The sequence below is a fragment of the Calidris pugnax genome, unplaced genomic scaffold (assembly GCF_001431845.1).
Source record: "Calidris pugnax isolate Ruff unplaced genomic scaffold, ASM143184v1 scaffold280, whole genome shotgun sequence".
In the NCBI taxonomy this organism is placed as follows: domain Eukaryota; kingdom Metazoa; phylum Chordata; class Aves; order Charadriiformes; family Scolopacidae; genus Calidris; species Calidris pugnax.
Genome location: NW_015091123.1, coordinates 287,034 through 305,166, shown reverse-complemented (window position 1 = coordinate 305,166; position 18,133 = coordinate 287,034). Strand labels below are relative to the sequence as shown.

Sequence of the window (18,133 nt, the reverse complement as noted above, 5' to 3'; positions counted from 1 at the left end):
GGCACCGAGTCCACACGGCTCCTCGGGGCTGTGCCCACGGGTGGATTTTGCAGGCTGGTTTCTGGTTCCTCTGGTCACGCCAAAGCTGCAAGTAGCCAAAAAGCACCAGAGCATCTCCGCTGCCCACACGTCCATGTCTGGCACGCAGGATCCATCCCTCCTGCCGTGATGGATGAGGGTTGGAGAGGTTGGGAGCAGGACTGTCCATGCTGCCCTTTGCAATTCAGCTCTCCCAAGAGCCCACACAAGGTCTCCAAACATCCCACCGACATCTGGGGTCTCTCCAAATCCAGCCGAGATGAGGTTTGGCTCCAGCTGAGAGGGACTGGAGACCCTCTGTGGGCTGGAGACCCCACAAAGCTCCATTTGTGCTGCTCCTCGAGAAGGACCATTCCTAAAACTCCACCACGCAAACAAAATCCTCGTGTACTTGGCACAGCCTCTGCCAGCAGGAAAGGCAGGGATTTAGCAGCCCCTCTTAGCTCCACCGCATCCTTCAGAAGGACTTCCCCCAGATCTCCTTCCATCGCTTCACGAGCCAAGAACATCTCATCCCCTGGCCCTCCTTCCAGGAAGGGCTTTGTGTTGGGAGAGGAAGACTTAGCAAGGCTGAGATTTCACATCCCCAGCCCCAGGATGAGCATTTCCACCTTGAAAAGCTTTGGTTTTCACCAGCTGGAGGTACCAGGCACCTGGATGAAGGCACACGCTCATCAGCAGGGATGATGCCTTCATCCCAACGGGATGAATATTCAGCAGCTCCAGCACAAGCTCTGTGATAGGACCCAGCTGGGAAGGGGATGGGGGTACAGCTGGGATCCGGGGTGCTCCATGCACAGCAGCTCCAGGTGCTGCCCCATCTCTCGCCCCACCATGACCATGGGTGCTTGGGGAGGGCACGGCACCACCAAAAAACCCACAAAAGCAAGGGGACAACAGTTAACTCAGGCTCATTGGAAGCCCTTTGCTGGTGCCTCCTTAGCTGGAAGACCTGGAGAACAGGATGGACATCTCCTGGGGGTGCAGATATCCATCGGGAATCAGCCACGGCATCAGCTCTAGGATGGAGATGTTTCTCCCTGACCTTTTCTAGCAAAGCAATCCATAAACCTTTCAGAACAGCCTCAAGCCTTTCCAACCTCCTCAGGGAAGAAGGAAATCAAACCACCACCAAAAAGAGCAACCTCCACTCTATTTTACAGCCCTTTTCCTAAAGGATCAGGGTGCTCGGGGGGGTCCACATGTCACTGCTGAAACTTTGAAGCAGGAGGACACGTCTGGGTGACCCCCAAAGTTGGCTGGAGAACCCCCTCGAACGCCCCCCTCCGTGCCTAGAGTTTTTTTTTTTCTTTTTCTTTTTTCTTTTTTTTCTTTTTTTTTTTCCTCCGGTGCCAAACTGCTCAGCACATCTGGCTCCCTCTCTCCGAGCTGTCATTTTCCTGGCTGTTAGAGGAGAGAAGATGGTAAAGAGCAGCCTGGGTTTGCAACGCGACTCCTGCGAGAGACGTGACATGTTTATTTTCCCCGCGCCAACTTCCACATCAAAGGTGTTTTCTTTTTTCCGCGCTGCAAAAGGGAATATATATAAATATATATATATATATCTCCCTCCCTCCCCTCTCCACCAGCACCCTCCAAAACAGCCCAGCTGGTCCTTCAGCTCAGATTTTGGCATCCCCAGGTCCCCGAGATGCCCTTGACATCCCGTTTTTTTTCCGCAGGCAGAGCTGGATGAGGGGTTGATGTTTCTGTTCCTTGGCACGAGCAGTAAAAAAAAAAAAACAAAAGAGGAAAAAAAAAAAAAAAAAGAAAAGAAATAAATATCTTCATCTGACTCAAGAAACTTGATGTTTTGTGTGACCCAAATCTCAGCGTTTCGGTTTGGTTTTAAGCACCGTCAGGTTGCTCAGGAAAAAAAAAAAACGAAAGACATAAAGGGAAAAGGATGGTATTTTCAAAAACAAAGTTATTGCACATAAAAAAAAAAAAAAAACCAACCCTCCTGCCACACGGGAACGTGTCAGCTCCTTTGAAATGTTTGCTTGTTTGCTTGTCTCCCCGAGCAAAACAGTCGGGGGATTGTTTGCAGCCTTGCAAAATATTTAGACTGACCCAAATCCCTGCGGTTTCTGCAGCTGAAGGGCCATGTCCCCCCACCCCATTTTTTCCCCCCCCCAACCCTGGGGGGGGGGGGGAAACACAGCCCCAGGCAGAGGAGGATGCTCAGAGGAGCTCGTGCTGCTTCGTTCCTTGGTTGGTTGTTCTTGGTTTATTTTTTTTTTTTCCTTTTTTTTTTTTTTTTTCCATTATAGACATTATTAAAAAAAATAAACTTTACAATAATAATACATTTTTAAGTTGTTGTTGCCGTTCGAGCAGGTTTTTTCTTCTTTTTTAAAAACAAAGGAAAAAAGGAAATGAAAAAAAAAAAAAGCCACACTGTAGATGTATATGGTTATGTCTATACATACATATATGTAGGTATAGGTGAACGTTATATACATACACTATATATGTATATATAAAAGAAAGGAAATGGAGAGGATGGAGGGAAACATAGAGGTCGGGTCAGATCCCAACCCAAATTTGACTGGACAAATGTTTAAAAAGAAAACAAAAAATAATAAAAGAAAACTCTCCCCCCCTCCAAGTGACAGATTGGGAACACCAGGACAACCTCACGACGTGTGAACAGGAGCTTCTTTTCTCTTTCCCTTTGAAAACTCTCGCCAACCATGGGAAATGAATTAAAAAAAAAACCAACAAACCAAAAAAACCCAACCCCAAAGCAACCCCAATAACAACATCAAGAGCTGGAACGAGTCCCCTCGGAGGATGAAGAAGAGCCTCCTGATGGCACCTCCATCCTTCAGGATGCTTCAATGTGGAAACCTCGCCGTCCCCGTGGCCTCCCCATGGCCTCTCCAGGATGATGGGTCCGGCAAAAAAACCTCTGCCAAAACTCCTCTCCAGGATTATTTTCCCTCCCCGGTGCCTCTGGCAGCTCGGAATTCCCTGTGGCAGGGGGGGGTTCACCACGAGCAGCGGGCTCCTGCTTTAGAAGAGAAACCCAACTGCACCAAAAAAGACCTTCCCCACCCCCAGGCCAAAAAAAAAAAAAATAAAAAAAATAAAGAGGGAAAAATGAAAAGAGGAAGAAAACCACCAAAGTTTTCCAACGTGGTGAGGGTCCCTCCTGCCACCCGGCGTGCCCGGGGCTCGGCATCTCCAGCGGTTCAGTCTCTGGCAGGAGGATGGTCCTTCCTGTCCCTGGTGGGAGCCGAGGTGGGGGCCAGTGTGTGTTGGGGGAGGGGGGCACACCTGGGCCAGGGTCCCCGTCCCGCTGCCTTCCTCGCCCTCTATACCATCAGCTTCAGCAGGAGGATGGGCACGAGGGGCAGGATCCCGCCCGCCCGGTGCCGGCTGCCGCCTGCCTTCTGGTCCACGAAGGTCTTCTGGTCTGGCATGATGTCCGTGGTGAGCTGGGTCTGTGGGTGAGGGGAGAGTAGAGCTTCACCCAGGGTTCTTTTTGGGGGAAAAACCATCCAAACTTGAAAAACATCTATTTTTGCCCTCTGGGCAGTGAAGCCGGTGATCCCTGGTGCATCCTTCCCAAGCCATTTGTAGTTCCTCCCAGCCCCAGGACCCCCCTCCCTGCCCCAAACCTACCTCTGAGTAGCACAGGCTCTGCTCTTTGGACTTGTTTAGCTTCGCTCCGTGCTCCTGGAGAGGAGAAAGGAGGAAGGAGAAAGGCTTAGGGGAAGGTATGGGCTCCTGACGGGGGTCACACCCTGAGATTTGGGGTCCCCAAGTTCCCCCCCAGGAGCTGCCGAGGGTGTGAGGTGATGCCTGGGGTGATGCCCTGTGCAGGGGACAATCCCAGCTCGGAGCACAAGCTGGTGTTGAAGTGTGAAGCCTCCCCCATGAGCTTCCCAAACACCCAGGGCTCTCAAAAAGGAGAGGAGATGGCAGGAGGATGGTCCTTCCTGTCCCTGGTGGGAGCCGAGGTGGGGGCCAGTGTGTGTTGGGGGAGGGGGGCACACCTGGGCCAGGGTCCCCATCCCGCTGCCTTCCTCGCCCTCTATACCATCAGCTTCAGCAGGAGGATGGGCACGAGGGGCAGGATCCCGCCCGCCCGGTGCCGGCTGCCGCCTGCCTTCTGGTCCACGAAGGTCTTCTGGTCTGGCATGATGTCCGTGGTGAGCTGGGTCTGTGGGTGAGGGGAGAGTAGAGCTTCACCCAGGGTTCTTTTTGGGGGAAAAACCATCCAAACTTGAAAAACATCTATTTTTGCCCTCTGGGCAGTGAAGCCGGTGATCCCTGGTGCATCCTTCCCAAGCCATTTGTAGTTCCTCCCAGCCCCAGGACCCCCCTCCCTGCCCCAAACCTACCTCTGAGTAGCACAGGCTCTGCTCTTTGGACTTGTTTAGCTTCGCTCCGTGCTCCTGGAGAGGAGAAAGGAGGAAGGAGAAAGGCTTAGGGGAAGGTATGGGCTCCTGACGGGGGTCACACCCTGAGATTTGGGGTCCCCAAGTTCCCCCCCAGGAGCTGCCGAGGGTGTGAGGTGATGCCTGGGGTGATGCCCTGTGCAGGGGACAATCCCAGCCCGGAGCACAAGCTGGTGTTGAAGTGTGAAGCCTCCCCCATGAGCTTCCCAAACACCCAGGGCTCTCAAAAAGGAGAGGAGAAAGAAAAAGGGGCTCCATCCCTTCTCCCCCAGAGGCTCTGGGCTCCTGCCCGAAGCAGCAGAGAGTGCAAAGAAAACAGAGGCTGGAAGGACTCAAATATTCATCCCCCCCCTCATGCTCCCTGCTGCAAATACTCCTGCCTACACCCCTGTGACACCCCTTGGCCACAGACACCCCCCCAGTCCCGCTCCTCTCTGCAGCACCTTTCCACCCAAGGAACAAAGTGTGAACCCACAAGCCCAGTGTGATGCAAGAAAATAGGTAATTTTCAGGTTTTCCCAAAACCGTGTGGGATTCAAGCTGTTTTCACCCCAAAATGAGAGCAGTTGGGCTCAGGGCAGCTACTCCAGCTCACCTTGCCCTTGCTGGGCAGGGGATGATCCTGGAGCGAGGGATGGGGATGGGAAGGGCAGGGATCCCTCCTTTCCCCACACCAGATCCCCCAGGCAGTGCCCAGACCCCCCAGTACCAGGAATGGCCGGATCCTGCTGGGCACCTGGGTGCTAACACCACATCCAGAGCAAGATCACAGAATCACATGGGGTTGGAAGGGACCTCTGGAGATCACCAGTCCAACCCCCTGCCAAAGCAGGTCCACTCAGAGCAGGTCCCACAGCAACTTGTCCAGATGACTCCATCCACTCCATCCAAAAAGTCCAACCAGAAGTTCTACTGCCCATGGGCTGCAGCAGATCTTCTGGCTGATGGACCCACCAAGGGTCCAGACCAGTTGCCCCCAGGTTTGCACCAGTGACTGGAACTGGGGTCTCCTACCTGGATGGAGGTGCAGGTGGTGATGACGCTCGTGTCGTAGATGGTGTTGCTGTCGTTGATGTCATCCGGCAAGGCCGGGCTCTTCTCCGTCTTCGGCGGCAGGGTGATGGGGGGTGATGGGTTCTTGGGGGCCAGGTTCACGTCGGTGCCGTTGCCAAAGGCTTGGATGGCATTTCCTGGGGAGAGGAGATGTTTAGGGGGGGCGGGGGGGCTGCACACCCCCAGGGGGGAGGAATGGGGTTGGAGAAGAGCCTTACGGAGACAGGGGTTTTCCGTGAAGTCTCGGAGGAACTTCTCACACTCCTCTTCCATGTTGCCGCTGCCTTTGCAGGAGCACCAGGGCGAGATGGTGATGCTGGTGGGGCTGGCGTCGACGTAGTTGGGCGTCATGTCAAAGCCTGGTCCCGGAAGAGGAAGAGGATGATGAAGAGAGATGAAGGACCTCAGTGGAAGAGACCCTTCTCCACCCTGAACCCCCTCCAGCACTCACCGATGAGCCCCGCGTAGGAGCCCAGGCACGCCTGGTAGTTGTCCCCGGGGCAACTGGTCAGGGACTGGAAGGATGCTTGGCAGTTGGTGTGGAAATCGGCCAGACGGGACCTGGGTGGGAAGAACAAGAGGGAGAGGGATGGGATTTCACCCCCACTCCCGGCTCAGAGCATCTCAACAGCGAGAGGTGACATTTTAAGAGAAAATAAAGGAGAGAAAAGAGGATAAAGGGGCTGGAGAAAGGAGATCTAAATGAGATCTATGCTCAGGAGGCGCAACTTCTTGTCCCATTTAGAGGGTGACGGGGGATGTTTAGGGGGGGCGGGGGGGCTGCACACCCCCAGGGGGGAGGAATGGGGTTGGAGAAGAGCCTTACGGAGACAGGGGTTTTCCGTGAAGTCTCGGAGGAACTTCTCACACTCCTCTTCCATGTTGCCGCTGCCTTTGCAGGAGCACCAGGGCGAGATGGTGATGCTGGTGGGGCTGGCGTCGACGTAGTTGGGCGTCATGTCAAAGCCTGGTCCCGGAAGAGGAAGAGGATGATGAAGAGAGATGAAGGACCTCAGTGGAAGAGACCCTTCTCCACCCTGAACCCCCTCCAGCACTCACCGATGAGCCCCGCGTAGGAGCCCAGGCACGCCTGGTAGTTGTCCCCGGGGCAACTGGTCAGGGACTGGAAGGATGCTTGGCAGTTGGTGTGGAAATCGGCCAGACGGGACCTGGGTGGGAAGAACAAGAGGGAGAGGGATGGGATTTCACCCCCACTCCCGGCTCAGAGCATCTCAACAGCGAGAGGTGACATTTTAAGAGAAAATAAAGGAGAGAAAAGAGGATAAAGGGGCTGGAGAAAGGAGATCTAAATGAGATCCAGGCTCAGGAGGTGCAACTTCTTGTCTCACTTAGAGGGTGACGGGTGAGGGAGGGGTGTCTGCCCACGGGTGGGTACCCAACGGGGTGTGGGACCCTCATTCCTCCATCCTTTACTGCTCCCCATCTCCCCAGAGCATCCCGACCGACAGAGCACACCATAAACTTCACGACCTCGTTTGGCCGCGCTGCTCCCGGCGTCATTACCCGCCCGTAAAATTTCACTGCTTGTTTTTATCTTTCCCCCTGAAATGTTAAAGCTCCGAGCGCAATTAAAATGCCTGAGGTTGGGGGTTACATTTTTCCCGTCTTCTTGTTTGCAGCCGAGAAAAGGAAAAAAATCTAAACAAAACCAAAAGCAAAAGGAAACCTCGCAGAGACCTTGGAGCACGGAGATGCTCCTGCCCTGGGCTGGGTAAGGGCAGAAGGACGGGGAGAATGGAGGAACACTGAATCACAGAATCCCATGGGGTTCGAAGGGACCTCTGGAGATCATCTCCTCCAACCCCCTTCCCAAAGCAGGGCCACCCAGAGCAGGTCCCACAGGAACGTGTCCAGGGGGGAATTTGGAATGTCTCCAGAGAAGGAGACCCCACCACTTCCCTGGGCAGCCTCTGCCAGGGCTCTGCCACCCTCACAGCAAAGAAGTTCCTCCTTGTGTTGAGATGGAACTTCTTATGTTCAAGTCTGTGCCCATTTCCTCTTGTCCTGTCCCTGGGCACCACTGAAAAAAGACCAGCCCCATCCTCCTGACACCCACCCTTTCAGTATTTAGAGGTGTTGATCAGATCCCCCCTCAGCCTTCTCTTCTCCACACTCAAAAGCCCCAAGTCCCTCAGCCTTTCCTCGGAAGGGAGATGCTCCAGTCCCTTGATCATCTCTGGAGCCTCTGCTGTCCCCTCCCCAGCAGTTCCCTGTCCTTCTGGAACTGGGGAGCCCAGAACTGGTCCCAGTGCTCCAGCTGGGGCCTCCCCAGGGCAGAAGAGAAGCCGATTTCCACTCCTAACCCAATTATTGGCTTGATTATCTCATCTTTTCTCACCGCTCAGGGCACAGAGAAAGCAGAAGGAGAGATGGAAGCAGAGTTATTTCCAGGGGTGTGGGCACCCCCCACCCCACAGACACAAACCCACACTTCCCACATGATGCTCTGAAGATCTATTATTTTTTTTTCTCCTCAGGATGAACCGTATCACCAGAGGCAGGAGGAGAAAGAAGCAGGAAGGATGCAGAGGAGGCCGGACGGATGGACCAGGTGGACAGATGGATGGGCTGTAGTTTTCCAAATTGACTCAGTCATTAACCGAGGAGACACGAGGCTGAACCGGGGCCCAGGCTGGAGCTCAATCACAGGGAGGAATCGCTGCGAAGCAGCCAAGTTGCTGACACCGTAGATGAGACTTTGCATTTTACAACAGAAAATCTCCTCAGCTCCTTTTTTTTTTTTTTTTTCCTTTCCCCCACACTTCATACAGCAAGAAGAAGGCATACATTATTTCCTTTAGCTTCCTCTTCCTTCCTTCTTAATTAAATGTCATCTTTGTCCAACCGGTGATTGAATCATCCAACGGTACCTGCCTAAAGCCATAAGAACTGATGAAAATAAAGGGTAGAAATTGTGGTGTGATTTATTTTCTTTTTCTTTTTTCTTTTTTTTTTTTTTTTTAAATAGGAATGATTTGTTTTCAGAAGGTTTTGATCAAATTAAATACAGGACTGAAGGAAGCAGAAGGGGTCTGCAGGGATACCTGACATCCAGCCAGCGCTTTTCATCACACCCCATCCCGAGTGCATGGGGGGAATGGGGGGGGGACAGGCACCCCCAAAATGCAGCCAGCGCTGGGGAGGAGCAGAGATGCTGCTGCTGAGCCCGTAGCCAGGAGGCCACTGCAATTTCGTGGGCTAATTAAGGACAGAGGAGGGAATAAAGCCCAGCTGCTCAGGGCTGGACCAGAGCACTGGATGCTCCATGGGGGAACGCAGTGATTTCCTGGAGATTTTTGCTGTTTCCAGCCATCCCTGACCCGGGGCTTTTTCCAGGTCACGAGGTTTTTCAGCCACCAACACAACCCCCTTCTGTGGAGCAGCTGAGCCTCTTCTGGGGACTCCCCTGGTCCTTTTGGGGAGCCCAGCATCGCTTGGGACCTTCTTTTTGCTTCTTCCCAAGGCTGGCGGCGCAGGCTGCTCTGGGTTTTCTCCTGCTGAGGAGCTGCCAGTGGTGTTGAACTGGATTATTTTCCCACTTCCACCAGCTGCCTGACCCACTTACAGCCTCCCGACGGGCTCCAAATTTCCAGGGCAAGGTCAGCCTCTTCATCTGGGTTATCCAAGCCCTCCCGAGGAGAAGACAGGACTCCTGGATGCCGATAAGTAGCAGTAAAGGAACCAGCACCGCCTCTCCCTCCCTTTCCCCCTTCAAACACAACTCCCCCAAGCCCACCTGCAGGTTATTTTGGCCAGACCCACATTTATTTCCCTCCCTCAGTGATTTAGAAAGAAAATCCCCAAAGTTTCCACCAGCGGCGAGGAGGGAAGGTGGAGGGGGGGTCCCATCCTGTGCCCATTCCTGGGGCTGATGCTCAGCTCTTGACACACCATCTCCCTAGTGGAGATGCACAAAGCCAGATAAGGAAATATTTGCAGTGCTCAGCCCTCCCCACGGCCAAAACCAGCCTTGGATCAAGGCGTTTTTTCTCCCCATTTGCAAACTGGGGGAAAGAAAAGCCCAACTGGGAGGTGGGGGGGGTGGGCTTTTACAGAGCAGAAAAGCAAAAAAGCTCCAACCCTTCTCCTTTCACACCATCCCCATGGCAGGAAGGTGTCTGGAGTCCCTCTCCTCCTCCCCTCCGTGGGAGATAAATAAAGTTTCCGACAGTATTTCCCCCCCCCCTCCCCAAATTAGAGGCGAAGGCACGTCAATCCTCTTAAAGAACCGCGGCAAGTTCATCACCCAGCGCCACGCAAATTTGTCACGCTGCTCCCCGGGGCCCTGCTCCTGGCTTGTAGCATCCTCTAAGGCAAATGTTATTCTTTTCATAATACATGACAAGCCAGCTGGTAATCTTTCCAGAATATCCAAGCCAGATGTCACTCTTTCCGTTGTATACAATGAGTTTGCAGTCGTTTGGATGAGACTCTCCCTGCCAGGAATAAACCCCTCCTGGAGCCGGCCCATAGTTTCTCAGATTTCTGCTTTTAAGTGCCCGGGGAAAAAAAAAAAAGAAAAAAGTAGAAGGAGCCAAGTCCATCTTAGCAGAAACAGGAGGAATTGGTGCCAAATTGCCGGCTGGCAGCTCCTGGCAGCAGGTGGGAATGGGCAGTCTCTGCCTGCAAAGGGCTGGGGATGGAGAGAGGGGGACAGTGACACAAGGAGCTGCAGGGCACAGCGTGGGAATGGGCAGTCTCTGCCTGCAAAGGGCTGGGGATGGAGAGAGGGGGACGGTGACACAGGGAGCTGCAGGGCACAGCGTGGTGTTTTCCCCAAAAGGCCTCCAAGTTGACAAAAAATGAGTGAAGAAAGGGCTTAACAAAAATTAATTATATATATATACACACACACACGCATGTATCTTCCCCCAAACCCCTTCCAAGAGCTGGGTTTCAAAGCCAAGAGGTTACAAGCTGCTTCTAGAAAATACGGTGGATTTCTGGGTGAAAAAGAGCAGGACAACACCAAGGGGAGGCAGCTCCAGGGGCTCCTTCTCCCTCCCCATCTCCACACACCTCCCGGGGACCTGGGTCCCTGCGGTGCCCAGACACCCCCGGTGCAGATATGTCCCATTTTGGGGACTTTTTGCATCACTGCAGGGACCACCCCATCCTCTCCTGGCACCAAAATCCTCTCCTACCCTTGTTATCACGCAGGAATTCAGCTCACCAGCTCACTCTGACATTAAAAGTTCCCTACACAGCAGAGGAATTTTTGATTTTGGTGGTGGTTTGGTTTATTTTTTTTTTTTAAGCAAGGGAAAAAAAAAATAAAATAAAGCCCCAGAACAGATGCAAGGTGCCTAATTGGGTGCTAATTGTTCCCATCACCGCATGCCTAGGAGAAACCCAAGCGCCTACGCTGGTAATAACTCACCACCCATCAAAGAGAACAGTATCAGGCTCTTGAATATTTCATGCAGAAAATGTCCAAGATGCGGAGATTACAGTTCCCTACACAGCAGAGGAATTTTTGATTTTGGTGGTGGTTTGGTTTATTTTTTTTTTTTCTTTCCCCAGCTTGTTGGTGCGTTGCAATTTAATAATTTTTTTTTTTAAGCGGGGGAAAAAAAAAATAAAATAAAGCCCCAGAACAGATGCAAGGTGCCTAATTGGGTGCTAATTGTTCCCATCACCGCATGCCTAGGAGAAACCCAAGCGCCTACGCTGGTAATAACTCACCACCCATCAAAGAGAACAGTATCAGGCTCTTGAATATTTCATGCAGAAAATGTCCAAGATGCGGAGATTACTCAAGACGTGGCTGGTTTTTTTTGGTTTGTTTTTTTTTTTTTTTTCATAGGCAATTTGCAGGGACCGAGGAAAAATGGCTTTAATAGACACGAGAGTCTCTCCCCCCAACCCCTGCAGAGCAGAGGATGCTCAAGAAGCTGTGACAACATGGAAAACACTCAGCAAGACACAAAAAACCCACGGGGCTGCTGGGCATCTTCCTCCCAACACATGCTCTGCCTCCTCATCCTGCTGGGGATGAAGGCTTTCAAAGCCAGGAGAGGCTAAGATATATAAAAAAATTAGCCTTAAACACCTAGAAGAGCAGTCAGGGAATTGGAAGAGCCCTGGGGATGGGGATCAGCTAAAAAACATATAAATAAATGAGGGAAAGTGGAGCAAAACTCTACTTTTCTGGATGAACCTTGACCAAAGTAGTCAACAGTTCACAGGGGAAAAAGAAAAAGATCAATGGGAATATTTGTTTTATCCAGGAAAAGTTACTTGCCGCCTCTGGAGACTGAAGTCGCCTCTTCTGGTAATGAACTTGGAGGGTTTTATTCCTGCTTTTAGGGGAAAATAACTCTACTTTTCTGGATGAACCTTGACCAAAGTAGTCAACAGTTCACAGGGGAAAAAGAAAAAGATCAATGGGAATATTTGTTTTATCCAGGAAAAGTTACTTGCCGCCTCTGGAGACTGAAGTCGCCTCTTCTGGTAATGAACTTGGAGGGTTTTATTCCTGCTTTTAGGGAAAAAATCCCATCCCTGCTACAGCACAGCATCTCCCCGTAGGGCGAGGGCTGGTCCCCCCATCCCAAAGCTGCCCCTCGCCCAGGGGAGATGGGGGTGAAAAGAGAATGATCCGGAGAGGAGCAAAGGAGAAACCCCCAAATTAAAGCAGAACTGAACCAGCAAGAGGGGAAAAATAATAAAAAAATGATGACAGACAGATACCAGACCGACTGCTAAGTTCGGAGCCGTTAATTAAGAAGTTTAGCTCCCCATATGTATTTTTAGGACACCGCATTTTGATTCATCACAGATAAGAGCAGTTAAAAGACTTTTTTCTTCTTTTTTTTTTTTTTTATCCTCCTGCCTATGCTCAAACCCTATCATTACCCGGTAAGAGAAGGGAAGAATTAAACGCACGCATCATTTGATTTTAATTGAAGGACTGTTCTATTTCATTGAACTGCTAACTAAGCCGAACAGGAGATTGTGTTTACATAAGCAAACCCTGAGTCAGTATAGACTTGCTGTCACATTAAGTCAATACTTATGAAGGCTCTCTATTTAATTATTCAGCGCCAATTGACTTATTACTGTGTTAAGAGCAGGGTTAGCCTTGAGCAAGGTGGCTGGGGAGTTGAGAGATCCCCTTCCAGCTGCCTTTACATGAGGTCCCCAGGGGGGAGGTACCCCAGGGGGGCTGCCCCACTGGCTCCCTCCTTTTATCCCCCCCATAGCAGGAAGCCAAAGCCACCAACGATAGCAAATTTGCTAATTTAAGGTTAAGATTTAAGGTTTCTCCCAGTGGTGGTGCCAGGAGGTACCCCAGGGGGGCTGCCCCACTGGCTCCCTCCTTTTATCCCCCCCATAGCAGGAAGCCAAAGCCACCAACGATAGCAAATTTGCTAATTTAAGGTTAAGATTTAAGGTTTCTCCCAGTGGTGGTGCCACCTACCATGGGGACCAGCCAACGGTGCCCCGTCCCCCTCCAGACACAAGAATTGCTCCTCCCTGAGAAGTTCCCGGAGCTGCTGTGGAATCCAGGAGTATTTTTTTCCCCCTTTTCCTCCTCATCCTCCTTATTCTTCATCCCAGACAGCTCTGTGGACAGCCCAGCCCTGCTTCCGAGCTGCTCTCATTACGCGCCGTAATGAGAAAGTTGAGCCGCCGCTTGGCTGTTTATCAAGGAAACATCCATTATAGATGGCATTTTGTCTGCGCTAAACAAAGAGCATGAAGACGAGGAACGTGGGGTTTAAATAAAAAAAAAAAATAAAAAAATAAAGCAGGGTTTTGTTCCCACGTTTGGTGTTTAATCAATACCAAGCCAGGCTGGATCCAACCCCTCTCCCCAGCCGAGCATCCCTCGTGGGTCCTCAGGCAATAAAGCAAAGCTTCCCCTCCCTGGGGTACCCCTCCTGAATTAACATCCCAAACCCAGCCAAAAAGAGATGATTTCTGCCATTTTTACCCATGGATGCAGACACAGGGGTCCTGCGAGGAGCTGGGCAGGATCTGACCCCCCCCCCACCTTCCCTTCCCGGCCACAAATATGCTGAAAAAAGGGAAAAACCTCAAGCAAATGAAACATCACCCAGGTTTTGGATGCCGAGGAGCTAGAGCCAGTGGAGGCTGGGAAATTCTTCAGCACCAGCATCACTGAAGCATATAAGACCAGATTATTTGTGTTCCCGACTTGCTGATGCAAGATGAAAAATACAGCAAACTGCAGCTGCTGAAATCAGCTCTTTTTTTCTCCCCTTCCCTTCCCTTTCCCCTTAGCTGAGGTTAGTGTTTTGCAAAAGGTTTTTATATTCTGGGAGCTAAAACCTGTCCGTTGCAATCAGACACAAAGCTCGGGGAGTTTGTCAGGCTCCTCCGTCGTGTCGGGAAGAGCTTCCCGGCACGAAAAGCTTCACAAATTGCAGCGATCTGAGCCTGATTGCTCCAACTCTCACAGACAGGAGCTGGGAGAAGGGGCTGGGGCATCTCACCAGGGATTTTTTATTATTAATTATTATTATTATTTAATTTTTTTAATTTTTTTTTTAGCAGCCTCAAAGGTCAAGGCCGTCCGAATCGCTTCATCTGCAGCAAAATTCAGGATTTCAGCCCAGAATAACCCAGATCTTGAACCCGACTCCCTTGAAGGGAAGGGCACAGTTTCCAAGTTGGTCCCTCACCAAGACCCGAGCCCACAGAGGGATGCAGGGGAGATGGGGGGCCACATCCTGACCCCTTCACGCCCCATGCTCAAGGGCTGCCCATCACCTTCCTCCTGGCCACAGGAACCCCCCAAGGTGATCCAGGATCCCCCCCCCACGCTGGGACACTGCCTGCTGGTTAAAATACCCCAGTCCAAAACCATCACCTTCCATCAGCAGTGATGGAAGAGCTGGTGGTTTTTATCTCCCCAGCTTGGTGACCTCTGATGGGACAGGGGCTGCTGTTCAAGGACCATTTCCCCGAGCCCACAGAGGGATGCAGGGGAGATGGGGGGCCACATCCTGACCCCTTCACGCCCCATGCTCAAGGGCTGCCCATCACCTTCCTCCTGGCCACAGGAACCCCCCAAGGTGATCCAGGATCCCCCCCCCACGCTGGGACACTGCCTGCTGGTTAAAATACCCCAGTCCAAAACCATCACCTTCCATCAGCAGTGATGGAAGAGCTGGTGGTTTTTATCTCCCCAGCTTGGTGACCCCTGATGGGACAGGGGCTGGTGTTCAAGGACCATTTAAACGCCCCATGCTCAAGGGCTGCCCATCACCTTCCTCCTGGCCACAGGAACCCCCCAAGGTGATCCAGGATCCCCCCCCCACGCTGGGACACTGCCTGCTGGTTAAAATACCCCAGTCCAAAACCATCACCTTCCATCAGCAGTGATGGAAGAGCTGGTGGTTTTTATCTCCCCAGCTTGGTGACCCCTGATGGGACAGGGGCTGGTGTTCAAGGACCATTTAAACCACCAGCCCTGAGCAGCTGGAAAGAGGCAAAAAAGCCAGAAAAACGTCCCAAATGACTGTTTTCCATGCTGGACTAGGAATTTCCCCTCTCCCCCAACTCCTCTGCTTCTTTTGGGAAAGGAACCACCGTGACCTCGGGGTGGGTTGTGTCCCATGGGAGTAGCAGCCCCTTTGAGGAACATCCCCTTCCACCCAGCTCTGCATTGACCCCGGTGAGGTGGCAGCAAAAAACCTCCCCACAGAGTCCTCTCCTGGCACCCAGGGCTTTGCCCTTTATCAGGCGTGGAGCCAGGAGGCTTAATTACGCTCGCAGCCCATGTGGGGAACATTATCTCATCTCCTGTCACCCCTGGGGTGGCCGATCTGCTTCCAAGTTCAATGCCCTTCCCAGTGCCACGTGCGGATAAGGAGGACGAGCATCACTCCACGGTGCCAGCCCAATAAACACAGCCATAGATAGGAAATCCCAGGGCAGACCCCAGCCCTGCCTTGCCCGTGGGCAGGGGATGGTGGGTCACGGAGAGGGGTTTCATGCCCAGGTGGCTCCTGGGTGGAGGTTGGTGGGTGCAGATGCCCATGAGAAGGAGGACAAAGCCTCCACGCTCTATTTATACACATTCCCAGCACCTGGTGATGATCTTGGTGGCGGCTGCCTGCCAAGGCTTTGTTATTTATAAACGCAGAGGGCTTGGAGAAGCAGCAGAGAGAGAGAGAGAGAGGAGGCCCCCACCACCAGCCACCCTGCAGACCACCCTGTCCCTGCAGAATGAACCCGGAGCCGCCCGGCAAAGGGGCCACCAACCAACCAAACCCACCCTGGATGCACATGGGTTGCAAATCCCACCAGGGTTTCGCAGAAGAGCAGAGAAAACTGCTCCCCCAAGGCTGGACCAGCATCTCCAGGGGTCCAGGAGCCACACAACAGAGTATGTCAATGCCCAGCATCAGGTGGGCACAGCAGCTCCAAGTATCGAGCCTGAAGCAGGACCCTCTGAATGAGACACCCCCTCCTCCTTGCTCCGAGCCAAATCCACCCTGAATCCCTCTGACATCTCCACGTCGGCCAAAACCCACCGGCAAAGAGCCAAGAGCAGCCTGGAGCTGTGGGAGAAGGGTCAGGCCATGTCCAGCTCTAAATTGGGAAATTAGACCTACAGCAACAGGAGCTGCGACTCCCTGCCCGTGTCTGGGCAGCACTGGGGTGGAAGGACCCACAGATGCTGAAGTCAGGCAGCCAACGTCAAAGAGAAAGGGCAGCAGGTTCTCCCATAAGTCTCTTTCTACTGATGGTTTTCCTTGAACAGCTCTACTCCCCATCCTTTCCTCACGGGCCAGGGGAGGTGATGATGCCCATGCATCCATCAGGCAAAGCGTGCAGGGCCATTCCTTCATCCCTGGGGAAGATACACCAGGAGGACACTTCCAGGGGGAGATCATAGAATCATGGAATGGTTTGAATTAGAAGAGACCTTACCAGCCCACCAGCCCAGGTTGCTCCAAGCCCCCTCCAACCTGCCCTTCAACCCCTCCAGGGATGGGGCAGCCACAGCTTCTCGGGGGGACAACCTGGGCCAGGCTCTCACCACCCTCCCCCCAAAGAAGTTCTTCCCCACAGCTCAGCTCCATCTCCCCTCTTTTGGTGTCAAACCCTTCCCCCTCCTCCTAGGGCTCCCCTCCCTCATCAAGAGATGGACAGGGAGAAAACAGCAGTGAGGACCACAAACTCGTAGAAGGTTCTGCCAGAGCTCTCTCCACCCCAGAAGCCTGGGAGAAAAAAGCCAGACCCTCTCTCACTTGCGACGCAGCATCAATAGAGAAAAATCCTTATTATTTCCCCCCCTTTCCCCGAGCTCAGGTGTGAGACACAGCTCACCCCAGGTAGGTCATCGCTTCTAAACGCTTTCGCAGCTGCAAACACAAGGAGGTCAAACGAGCTGCTGGAGCGTGGCAGCAGCTCCGAGCATCCCTGGGCTCCTTCTGCAGGCTCGTAACCCTTCTCATGCCCCAGTGCTGCAGCCTGAGCAACGGAATGGGTTTTTAATGGGGGGGTGGTGGAGCAAACCCATCTGCCCGAGCCTCAGGGAGCAGGACCAGAGCCCCCCAGGCTCTGGTGGGTGGGGTGGGACCCTCTTGCAAGCCCACATCCAAGGGGTGCATCCACGGGCAGCCCCACAAGGAGAAAACAGCCAAGGTCAGGGCAAAACTCTGCAAACCAAAGGTGGGAGCAGAAAGAAATGCTGGATTTGGGTGCTTTGCAGAGCAAAGACCCCCATCTGGGGCCGGGCAGCATCCACGGTGCTGCTGGAAAAACACCTTCCCAACTGGGAGCAAGCTCCCAAATCATCTCCCTCACGCTTCCCCCTTCGCTGCTTCAACCTCTTTCAGGGGGAATTGCATAATTTCATTTCATGCAGGAACAGGCTTATAATTAATGCTCGGCAGCTCCGTGGCCTCGCCGACCAGGGATGGGGCAGCCACAACTTCCCTGGGCAACCTCTTCCAGCACCTCACCAGCCTCACAGCAATGAACAGGCTGCCCAGGGAGGGTGTGGAGTCACCTTCTTTGGAGATTTTCAAGCCCCACCTGGATGCTCCTGAGTAACATGCTCTGACAAGCTCTGGGTGGTCCTGCTTTAGCAGGGGGGTTGAACTAGATGATCTCTATGGTCCCTATGGTCTCTACTCTGCACTGGTGAGGCCACAACTAGAGTACTGTGTCCAGTTCTGGGCTCCCCAGTTCAAGAGGGACAGGGAACTACTAGAAAGAGTCCAGCGAAGGGCAACAAAGATGATTCAAGGATTGGAGCATCTCCCTTATGAGGAGAGACTGAGAGAGCTGGGACTCTTTAGTCTGGAGAAGAGAAGGCTGAGGGGAGACCTTATCAATGCCTACAAGTATCTCAAGGGAGGGTTGAAGGAGGAGGGAGCCAGACTCTTTTCAGTGGTTCCCAGTGAGAGGACGAGGGGCAACGGGCACAAGTTGGAACATAAGATGTTCCACTCAAATATGTGGAAAAACTTCTTCACAGTAAAGGTGACAGAGCCCTGGAACAGCCTGCCCAGGGAGGTTGTGGAGTCCCCTTCTTTGGAGATTTTCAAGGCCTGCCTGGATGCAGTCCTGAGTAACATGCTCTAGCTCTAGGCAATCCTGCTTCAGCAGGGGAGTTGGACTAGATG

At 52.7% G+C, this 18,133-nt stretch overlaps 1 protein-coding gene and 1 long non-coding RNA gene across 2 annotated transcripts in view; both read right to left on the bottom strand.

Annotated features, from left to right (window-relative positions):
• Positions 1-2,450: 2,450 nt before the first annotated feature.
• LOC106897653 lies at positions 2,451-3,728 on the bottom strand. Its single transcript, XR_001413809.1, has 2 exons — positions 3,670-3,728; positions 2,451-3,488 (listed from the first exon to the last, which is right to left on the bottom strand). It is a non-coding gene; the product is annotated as an uncharacterized LOC106897653 (long non-coding RNA).
• A 341-nt stretch (positions 3,729-4,069) lies between these two features.
• The window catches only part of GFRA2 (GDNF family receptor alpha 2), a 38,193-nt gene continuing 24,129 nt past the window's right edge, over positions 4,070-18,133 (bottom strand). The window contains exons 4-8 of the mRNA XM_014958411.1: positions 6,561-6,670; positions 6,328-6,468; positions 5,463-5,638; positions 4,392-4,445; positions 4,070-4,210 (exon numbers count right to left, since the gene is read on the bottom strand). Coding sequence (XP_014813897.1) covers positions 4,082-4,210; positions 4,392-4,445; positions 5,463-5,638; positions 6,328-6,468; positions 6,561-6,670 — 610 coding nt within the window. The 3' untranslated portion in view covers positions 4,070-4,081. The remainder of the gene's footprint in view (positions 4,211-4,391; positions 4,446-5,462; positions 5,639-6,327; positions 6,469-6,560; positions 6,671-18,133) is intronic.